Source organism: Eurypyga helias, unplaced genomic scaffold (genome assembly GCF_000690775.1).
Source record: "Eurypyga helias isolate BGI_N326 unplaced genomic scaffold, ASM69077v1 scaffold44436, whole genome shotgun sequence".
In the NCBI taxonomy this organism is placed as follows: domain Eukaryota; kingdom Metazoa; phylum Chordata; class Aves; order Eurypygiformes; family Eurypygidae; genus Eurypyga; species Eurypyga helias.
The window spans coordinates 19,668-30,899 of NW_010256899.1; the positions used below are offsets into that span (position 1 = coordinate 19,668).

At 40.5% G+C, this 11,232-nt stretch overlaps 1 protein-coding gene across 1 annotated transcript in view; it reads right to left on the reverse strand.

Moving 5' to 3' along the window:
* The window catches only part of TGFBR3 (transforming growth factor, beta receptor III), a gene marked incomplete at both ends in the record, with an annotated part of 27,645 nt that overhangs the window by 15,676 nt on the left and 737 nt on the right, over positions 1-11,232 (reverse strand). Inside the window, 2 exons of the mRNA XM_010153804.1 lie at positions 3,196-3,343; positions 5,588-5,756. Coding sequence (XP_010152106.1) covers positions 3,196-3,343; positions 5,588-5,756 — 317 coding nt within the window. The remainder of the gene's footprint in view (positions 1-3,195; positions 3,344-5,587; positions 5,757-11,232) is intronic.

An 11,232-nucleotide genomic window follows, 5' to 3' on the forward strand; every position in this document is an offset into this window, starting at 1 on the left:
TAGATGATCTTTAAGGTCCCTTCCAACCCAAACCATTCTGTGATTCACACAAAGCTAAATGCATATATATGTATTTTTACAGTCACATCATCACTGTTACCACTACAAAAATCACATCAATGACTCCAGAACAAGCCGAACATGGTCACAGCAGGAAACGCACAACAACCCACTTTGCAGTGATTCCTGTAATGTCACTGAATTGCACTTTCACTGTGCAGATGGTACCATTGAATGCTCTACAACACACACTTTCATCTCCAATTACCTTCATCATATAGGCTGCATATTTACTTTTGTTTAAATCCCCACTGGTTTCTCTCAACATGAACAAATCTTAATTTTCTTTCACTCTGGAATGTCAGAAGATTGACCATACTTTTCTCTTTTGCCCACACTGCTTTTAAAGCGTGGTTGTGTGGACCTGCTACCCAGTGTCACAGAGCTTGGTTGCACTGTACCTGACCTCAGAAATGGAGTTTGTGAACCAAGAAGTGAATAGAGGTCAGAGCTTATAAACACTCACAGGTTCAGAAGTGAAGTTAAAGAGAATTTTAATTGCAGTGTCTGGTTTGAGGATACCGCTACCAGTATAGTTACCAATGACTAGCAAAGGCCACTGAAGATAAGAAACAAAAAGGAAGCAACACGTATAATAATTTTAGTGCCTTATTACTGTTTGAATCAAATAATATTTTACTCTTCAACAGATACAAATCTGGCCATGATTTGTCATACATTTTCATAGAACCGCACAGCTTTGACTGGTTGGAATTATTATGCTACCCCAACTTTTCTCTGCTTTCCTTTTCTTTCTGTCATGAGGAGACAGCTGAACAAATATTATCTCAGAATTGTACTGTCCTAGCTGGCACCTGACCATTTTCAGGGCTTGTTTATACCTCTCCACACTGAGCCTGTAAATGTTCTGTCCCGCATCGCCTCAGTGACACAAAACCAAGCCCCAGGGGCTTGCAGGAATAAACATACCTTCCTTCACTTGCCTGCCCTGCCAGCACCTTCACACGCAGCGTATAAAAGCAGGCAATTAACGGTCTCCTGATAGCTTACTCGGAATAGAGAGAGACCATTTCAGAAACTGGTGGGCAGTTGTTCTCACAGAAAGAACAGTCCCTCAAGCTTTCCAAACCTTTACAGGTTTGTTCTACGCAATTTCACCTCTCACCCTTCACCACACTTACTTTCTTTGAGACAAATGGAAGCTAATGGAATTTATCAAATCTTCTGCCATTTCACTTCTTTTACAGAGCAACCCACAGCTCTGTAAAAGGACACCACATCCAAAGGAAGCAATCCTAACGGCGCATAGTCCATCAGCACAGCAACACACAAGCACAGCACAGGGTTTGATGTAAAGGCAGACTGCAAACAGGAGCTAAACACTGCCTGGAAGGAAAGCACTGCATGTTTATTAAACTCAATTCCTTTACCTACACTATTCTCATTTTACTTGGTTTTGTGTCCATCCTCTTTCAGAGTTTCAGGAAACACAGCAAGCTGGGAGATGAGCTAGATGAACTAAAAAGTCTTTTTCATTTTTGTCTGTGAACTTAGACCTTATAGCTCACAGTCCTGGGTTTGAGGCAGCTTAGCACTAACCTTTCCCTCTCGGTTTGCCAATCCCCTCAAGACAATTCTGATTCGTACTGAGGACAAGAAGTTAGGAAAATTGAAGTGCATGGAACAGATTCAGCTAATAAAAAGAACATTGTGAAACATTACCTAATTGTTCAGTAATGTTTTTATGCATTGTCTAAATTTGGGCTTGGAAAGGCCTTCAGCTTAACAGAGATATGAACAGATCCTAAATATTGGATGTACAGGGTTTTTAATGACATGGGGGGTGTTTAGTTCCCTCCTACAACCCCCTCTAAATAAAGGGGAACAAACACACATTCAGAAAATGAAGTATCTACACAATTGAAGCAGTATAGCAAGCAGTTACTCACAAATCGTAACATAAATATACAAAGTCCTTTATATAAAGACATTTCCATATATAGTATTACTTTCTCTTTTTGTTAATCTAAATAAAATGTTAACTTTTGCACTACTCATTACAGAAATATATATATACACATACTTTTTACTTACACTTTCAATAATTAATAAATAACTTCAAAAAGAATAGCAGCCTTGCTTTTCGTTATTCAAGGGCAGCACTTCAGGCCATTTTAGAATCCTCTAGAACTCCTCTTCCTAAAAATTTGTCATAAAGAGGTAGCTTCATGGGTATGAAATATGGTACTCTGGCTATCTCCAAGCATTAAGTGAACTAATGCACAATTCTCTATCCTTTGAAAGTAGACCTATATAGGCCTAAATATACAGTAGTGAATTTTACAGAATTACCAAGAATTAAATTTTCAAGTCAAGCTTTGTTTTTTGCCCTTCTGCTCACAAGTGTGGTAATCCTGGGCAACTAACCTTGACCTTTCTCTTTAAGCACTTATTATTTAGGACCTACAGAATGACCAGAACATCCTTTCCAGTCCAGAAGATAGAAATGTGTCAGGGATCAAAAAGAAATGGTGTTAAGCTACAAAGTCTGTACCCAAAACCATTCTGAATCAGAACCTCCAATTATGCATAAGTATAGTTTCAGAAATTTAGCTTTAGAGATCCTGGGTTTAATTTTTTAAAAACTTGTCATTTGTGGTCTGAGGAGTGGTAAGGTCAATTTGACCAAATTGTTGCTGGGGATACGTCTAGAGACTACTATAACCACAAGTGGAAGGAGCAAAGTTTCCACTTCTAAAGGGACGTGGGTGTGTGCCGCATATCTAGGATTATCCATTTTGCACTCACAGGCATATTTCCAGCTTCTGAGATGAACATGTAGATCCACTCACCAAAGTAACAGCAGGGATATGAACATCCAACTCAGTGGTTAGGGTAGTTCAACAGAAGTCAAAGAGACACAGATCCTAAATTGTTGTACTAATAATCTGGCTTCTGTGATGTGCTGGTCAGTTTAATAGTCCGTATATAAAGAATAAAGGAGAAAAAATCCACAGTTTCTGTATTTATCCTTGAAATGCAGTAATAATTTAAAAAGAGAGCAGCTAAGAGAGAAAACATTCAGAAATCAATATGGCCTAGCACTGTATCACATTTAAATGGATTCTATAGCGTTCACTATACCTCTCAAAAAATAAAGGTGCCTTAACTTACAATCACTTCCAGTTTTCCCTGGACATCATGGGACTTGATAACCCAATTGACAGACTTTTTACACTTGAGGATAAGTATGACGTCTCTGACAAGCTTGGCGCCTGGTTGAGATGGTTTAATGTCAACGATTATATCCACCTGGAAAGTACTGTATGTGGAAAATAGAGAGAAAGTTAGACCAGAATGCCAGAAATTTCAGCTATCAACCTCCTTCCAATCCATCATGTTTCCACTGTCTGGCCAGCTGATTAAAATGCTGGAGATTATCCCAGGCAACACAACATGTGCAAAACAGATTGTTACTCCACATACGCTTAAATGATTTTGCATAACAATATAAACAAATTTTTGTCCCTTGTTTACAAGAAGGGTGCTACTCATTTCAGCTGTTATTTAGAGCAGGTTAGTTATGTGACTAGCAATTGGCTTTATAAAGTAAATATTGCTTTCTTATTTCACTGCAACAGTGCCTAAATATAGCTGCTTCAGTTTCCTCTGGCTATAACGGTCTTGAGTTCAAAATAATACCTTAAAAAAGCAAAACCACAAATTAAACAGGTTAATACCAAAAATGCACAAATACTATACTGGGGAGTGGCTCTGCCTAGGCAGTTAAATTGTGGAAATCACTCTGCTTTGGATCTTGCGTGTTGAGGAATTAAGCCGTTGAATTCAGTTTCCAATACTTCTGGATATATAGTTACTTTAAAAAGAAAAGAAAAGAAAACAGATGTCCAGCCTACAGTGCTGGAAAATAGATGAACACTATCCAGATTTTCAAGACCTCAGTAAAATAAGTAGAACAAATGGGTTTGTACCCATCAATAACATCTCATCGTGCAAAATATTAATTCAACAGAAAAATTTTTACTTCCAGATCATATTATGGGGCCATATGTCATAAGAATGTGCTCAGCCCCAGGTAACAGGTTTTAACTAACATTCTGCACTGATACTTAGTGTATCTTGGGACCTTCATTTCACCTACTGCAGTTTTACACATGCTCAGCTCAGCTTCGACCTGTTTCTTTGTAGATACAGACTTTGCAAAGATAGCTGTGGACAATACATAAAACCAAGAATAAAGCAAGAGGAATTTAACTTATTACTTTTTAACTTTTAATACCAAAACATTTAAACATTTTGCAGTATTATCTGAAAAACAAATTCCTATCGTACTATCAGCCAAAGCCAAAAGCCTAGAGGGCCTGAGAGACAGGGCTATCATTGCGTAACACTGCAAGGGACTTACACTGATGTTGATGCTAAACAGCAGCTCTGTTCAGGATGGGGCTGCAGCTCATGCCACAGAGGCACGTAATTTGGCCTTACCTACTCCACTTCCACTACATCTCTGCCCTTTCTTACTTGCCCAAGGTTGCTAGGCAAGAATATTCTCAGGCTATGGGTTCACCGTCTTGCTTCCCACCTCTATCTCCCTGCGAGATTTCCTCATTAGGGATAGGATGTGCTCAAATGCAACTGCATGAGGAGCACAACTGGACAATGCCTTGTCTCTGATGAAATTCTACTTTTCCTCTTGAAAAAGGGAAAATCATTTAAGTTCCATAGCAGGTTTATCTTCTAGCAACCATTCTCAGCACTTATGAAGAGCTTTCCAGGTATGACTATCTAAAGCAAACCCCATTCATGTGCTCCAACTAAGACCTAGGAGAGACCAGCAAAGCAGGATTGTTTTAAATGTCTTACCTCCCAGGTTTACAGTCCCTTTGACAATTTAGATAATCCTCATAACCCATGCAGAGATTTAAGAAATTTTCCCTACCCACCAGTTATAAACATTTCTGGTCAGTGGACCACTGTCAACCCTTAATATTTTTTGCAGTTATCAAACTATGCCTTAAACTCAACTGGAAACTTGACAGAAACCACTGTTATGATTCTGCAGATCAACTGTGGAACAATTACCATGGACCACAGATCACTTGCAACCTCTGGACGCTGTCTGGGAGCCACTGCCGTAGGCCTTCATGCCAGTCATCCCTACCTGTGACAGGTCAAAATTACTTTTAACCTCTCCCTCATCTCCTCATACAGTGGTCCCATCTTAAACCCTGTCTGTCAGATGTTGCCCTTATTCATATTCCCTTATTCACCTTATTCTTGGAAATATTTGATTGATTGAGCAAGAAGAGGGGCAGAATACAGCCCATAAAAACTGTGCTTTGCAGTCTTGTCCAGAAAAAACCCTGGGATTGTGAAGCAGAATCCAAAATCTTTACATTCCAAATAACTAATTTCTGTTTACGACAAAGTATTAAGGTCCAAGCTCTTACTGTGACGATTCAATGGCTACTTGCATTTGATTTATATAGACAGGTGAAATCTTTACCTGTGATTTCAGATTTAGTCTATTTAGACAATACTTTACCTGTATGGATTGGAATTCGGAGTGATCAGTTCAATGATATGAACTTCTCTTTCTTGGACTAAGTTAGACATAAGACACCCCTCTGCTGTTTTTGGTTGCAGGTATCCCGCAAGATAATTTAAAGAGAGAAAATTCTTTTCTATGTTGCATGAGGGAGGAAAAACTTGGTCTGGATGGGAAAAAACCAAACAAACAAACAATCAAATCATATGCACCTTTACACACAGATATCAGCTACATGCATGTATGTACCAAATCTACTTCACAAATCAACATAATATTGAAAGGGAAATCACTGCTGCAACGACAGAGCACATCTGTGATGTAAAATATATACTTCTAAACTGAACGGTTTAGACTTATGTATTTAATTATTTAATGAAAGAAAATCCCTACAAATAGAAATCTGAAAACAATATTGAACCAAAATATGTAGGCATTTTTCAAAAATACAAAAATACATACATTTACATACAAAAATAAAATACATTTAATTTGTTCCTTGCACCTTTAAAAAGAGATGTCTTTGTAAATTAAGTCGGAAAACTTAAATTCTCAAGTTCAATTGATCAATAAAAATCCATTCTCTCTCCCTTTAGAAAATGTTTTATTTTTGTTATTAGAAACTTACCATATTTAAAAGATCACAAAACGTACTTCCCATTTCCTTACTCAACATATTTTCCTATATATTGTGTAGTCAGTGTTGTCTAAAACTACTGCAGTTGTCTCGTGCATGGAAAATTGGAAAGTATGAACTCAATTCTTGATATTAAGGAAGTATCCATACTGAAATGAAGAAATTCTAGAGTAGATATTCAGTCTCTCTCTTGGTTTTAACTGCCTAGCTGATCACAAGCATTAACTAGTGTACAATGTGAAACATAAAAAATAGTCACTTGGCTTGAAGTTCTCATGCACAGCCTACATTGCTGTGCTCCGAGAAGCATTACTACCACTGAAAAATAGCAATACTTTGTGTTTCTGAGATAGCTTTACATATGAATTGTCATGTTCAATAACAAGAAGTCCTGTAAGAATATAATTCCAAATGTCTGGCTCTTTAGCCTCTGCTTTACAAAGGTGGCTTTCCTATTAAGATCAGTAGCAAAACAGGAAAAAAAAAAATCAAATATAGTGCATATTCACTCCAAACTGAGAATGAACTCTTAAAAGCTGAGCTGAGACCACCGTTAGCATTTGCTCCCTAAGTAAGAGCTGAAATGTCACTCTCTAAGTGCATTTGTGTGCGGTATGCAACTCTGCAGGGAGACCAGAGACTCCTGTGACCCTGGCCACTGCGGAAACAGTTAGGGGGTTTCATCTCCTGATCCTGATTTCTGACACAAAGTACTCTTTCAACATTAACCTTGCTTTCTTCCCTACAAAATCTGTGAAAGCTGTACGAGGCTGTAACTATTCATACTGCCCAAGCAAAGCACTCCTCTAACATCTGGTTTGTGCCTTGCCAGATTAGCCTTGAAAGCAGCTGCAGTTCTGCCAGCTCCTCCCACAACAGCAGAGAATGGAAAATGATCCCAAACGGTCTGCACTGAGCTTGAATTTATATATTTACATACACACACAGACACAGATGGAGATACTAGATATTTGCTTCTCAGCTGCTGTACAACACAATTCAAGCCATAAAATAACTGCCTCTCCATAGGTTGTGGATAATTACCACACACACTATCGTTTGCCATTGCAAAGAACTTGGTTCCTGCTCCTGGCAGGAACTTCCACCAAACATCTCTGGAGGGCTCAAGAACCACTGCTCCCGCTGCCACCAGCACGGAGTCTCCCCAGCCTGGGCCTCTGCGCGATAGCACGCTTTTCCCTGGCAGCAAACTTTAACTCTGTCACTGGCTAATTTGACGTACACACTTTTTTCCCCCCTGTTCACCAAAATGTATTTACTCTTCTCCATCCTGGTAACCAAGATCTGGGCTGGAACAGAAAAGAAAGGGGGATCCACTTCATTGTTCTTTGCTCACTACACTTCTTTTTTAGATTCAGGGCTGTCTTCTTACTTTGGAACGGGACTGCAGGTGGCTGCAATCGATTAAAAACCTTACTAATCCAGACGGCAAAGAGTCAATTAGAGACCCTGTGCCTCTCTAATCTCCACAGACTCTGAAGACGGAATCAGACAAGAGTTTGCCTGCACAGCCTCAGCAGCGGGTCTCCAGCCTGCACTCCGGCAGAAGGCACGCAGTGGAGCTGGCAGCCGCTGGCGCGTGCCAGGCTGCTCAAACAAAGACAGAGGATTGCACACTGGGACCTGTAGTTTCTGCAGCCAGCACCTCCATTTTACAGAGGAGGACAGACACTGCCTACTGTATTCTCTCCAAATTGGGGGTCATCTACAGGTTCTTGGCCAAATTGGATAAAAGTTGGGTATCCCAGCTTAAAATCATTAGGAGGCTTCTGTGAGAATGAGCACTGTTAATCAGGTGTCGCTCTCGAGGACAGGTGCCCTGGGCAGCAGCAGTTCGATTCATCAATAAAATACCATTTCAGCAGAGCTTGCCTTTCAAAGTCTGAGCTGGGAATAAGCAAGGCGTTCGGGATCCTCCTCAACCACTCCGATGGCAGGGCTTTTTCACATGTATTGTGCAGTTTACTAGCCCTTAGCATGATGGAGATGAGAACCTTGACTGACATTCAATGGCCGGGTATAAAACGCCAGCAGGGAAGGGGCTGCCGCGGGCTATGGAGGGAGGGTGGAAACACCCAGCAGTACTCACACGCCAGCAGGACGCACAGCTAAAGCCTGACACAGCGCAATCGCCTACAAGCATTACGCCATGCAAGTCTGCTGTGCAGGCTACGTGCGCTAGTGGTGCAGGCTACCAGTTCAGAGTCAGGCCTGAAGCGTCAGCTTGTGCCATGACAGGAGAACAGTGTTAGCATTTGTAACTAGACTGTACATTTTCCAGCCTCGTTATTGTTATGGTTAACTGATTTTTTTCTTATTTAGCTAAGAATTATGGTGAAATTAGGCTTCCTTCAGGCTAGCACACCTGCCCTGGACTTCCACTGGCAGTACTGGATGTGTTAGGTAACATTTAGCTAATTGATAAGTATTCCTGACTCGTACAATCTTATCTTATTGAAGCATGAGCAATTAAACCAATTTCTGCTGAAAAACACGAATTAAGATCACTTTCACCATGTGCAGTCCCACTTTCCAGCATCTCACAGCGATTAGCATTGCAAATCACTTTGCCTTCTCCTTCACTACACAAATCAAAGCAAGAACGTGAATTCCACTTCTTGTCCCCCCTTCCTCCAAACCCTCATTCTGGCCCCTTTAAGTTCTCTCTGCGCTCACCAGCTCTGCAGTATTTGATTGGCCACTCTTGACTCAACAGGATTCAGATGCACTTGGCCCTGACCCAGTTTGCTAGCTCACTCAGCTGCCTTTCATTTGCAGCTTCAAAAGTGATTTCAGAAACCCATGGCATCAAAATTCTATGAAAGATCACCCTTCTTCAAGTTATTTTGTCCTCTGGCTTGCATTTTCTGTTTGCTGTATTCAGCTACAGCCTCAACTTCTAAAATGTTGCATCTTTCAGTTTCAGATTTTTCTAATTTGAGTGAAGTTGAAAGGTTGATAACTAATTACATGAATACTGCCATTATCGCTCTACTTCATACCACCTACAGACCGAGTAAGATAGCGGCTGTGATTCACAGACGAGCAGCTGAGGGTACCTGACTAAAGCACTTGAGGAGTGTGAGTTTTGTATGAAAAGCCTGAAATGTCCATCAGCATATACTGTGGTTTGTGGAATCCAGTGATTCCATCATTCGCTCTGCAGAAGAGCAGACCAGGTCCGTTTCCCATGTGGTTTACATAGAAGTCCTCGCACGACTGATGCAGTTCAAGAGCTGACCCTCTCCCCACCCCTGAACATGTGCATAACCCCCACACATACATGCACATTGATTCTTCTGCCAAGAAAAAGAAAAAAAATCAAATATGGTTACAGCTGAGCTGGTTTGTAGGAGCCTTCTCAGAAACTGTCTGTTTTGGTTGCCTGCCAAGTTCCATTTTGTGTACTTACTCCTAATTAAATTGTGTTTTAAACACATTCTAAAGATGATGCAAAGCTCTCCTATTTAGCTGCTTAAGTTTGACTGGAAACATGCAATCAATGAACAAAATTTTATCTGGTTTTTTTGAGATATCTAATTAAATATTCAACTCTCCAATGCAGAGACCACTACTCCCATGTATACGTTCCAAAAGCACTTTAATAAGCCAGTAAATATATTTCTGAATGACTTTCTGGCATTAAAATCCAAGACTGGTGTCAAGTAGAACAAAAATCATGCAGGGGAATCCTGTACAAATTTGGCAGGATTTGTATAAAACCAACACAGGCACGTTCCAATTTGAAGAGGCAAACCTCATGCTTTAGAAAATCAAATTATCAGATACAGGTGGTTAGGAAGGAATGTTTTCTTCAAAAAAGGTGGGGGTTTTGTTGGGGTTTTTTTGTTTGGTTGGTTGGTTTTGTTTGTTTGTTTTTGGCTGTGGTTTTGGGGTTGTTTTTTTTTTTTGGTAGCCAATTGGTTCAGCTAGTTTCTCTAGAAATATTACTGAAGTACTATCAAATTAGGCTGCTGATGCTAGTAAATGCTGAGCCCACCAGTACTTGCTGGATGTTGATAAAATGTCCTATTGATTTCTACTTTTCCCATCACTGAACTTCTTGAGAGACAACAATTAGTTTCAGAATATCTGGACCACTAGCTGCAAAGCAAATCAGTTCCATTTCACTTTCACTAGCCTTTATTCTTGCTGCTTTTGTTTTAGCCTAGACCTCGATGTCTGCTTTAGCCTGAACTTGAATGACCTCTTCAGAGAACAAAAAAAAAAAAAAAAACAGTGAATTGTGGGCTGTTAAAGAACACTGACAGCTTAAAAAATTCCACACCTGCATAAAAGAAAATTTCACCCCGAATCATCCTGCAGTAAAGGAAAGTCTGTCCTCCCTGCAAAGTTCCTTTACTAACTATATATTTTCCAGAAGATGAACTTGAATTGAGAAGTAGGGCATATTGCTCCTGAACTGACCGCCTTGCTCCAAGAATGTAGTGAAGAGAAAATCCATGGCCCTCGTGTTATCCATGGTTTATGACCAGCTTAGGTGGAACTCCCCTGCAGAAGACACGCTATGTGACCAGCAGCCAGCTGAGGGAAAGCATGAGCCAACAGGTGCTGCAGAGGCTCATATTGTTAAGTTGTTCCAACACTGCACAAAGTAGAAATGTGAAGCTTTGACTCCTGTAAGATTCTGGCCAATTGCATCCACATTTATAAGCATAAAATTATGGCACAAGAATCCATTAACAGTGGCCTAAATCCAATGTCTGGTCTTTAGACTTGCTCTTATTTCTCTGCCTTCCCCTTTCATAGAATCCTGGAATGGTTTGGGTTGGAAGGGACCTTAAAGATCATCCAGTTCCAAGCCCCCTGCCATGGGCAGGGACACCTTGCACTAGACCAGGTTGCTCAAAGCCTCATCCAGCCTGGCCTTGAACACTTCCAGGGATGGGGCATCCACAGCTTCTCTGGGCAACCTGTTCCAGTGCCTCACCACCCTCTCTGGGAAGAACTTCTCCTTGATATC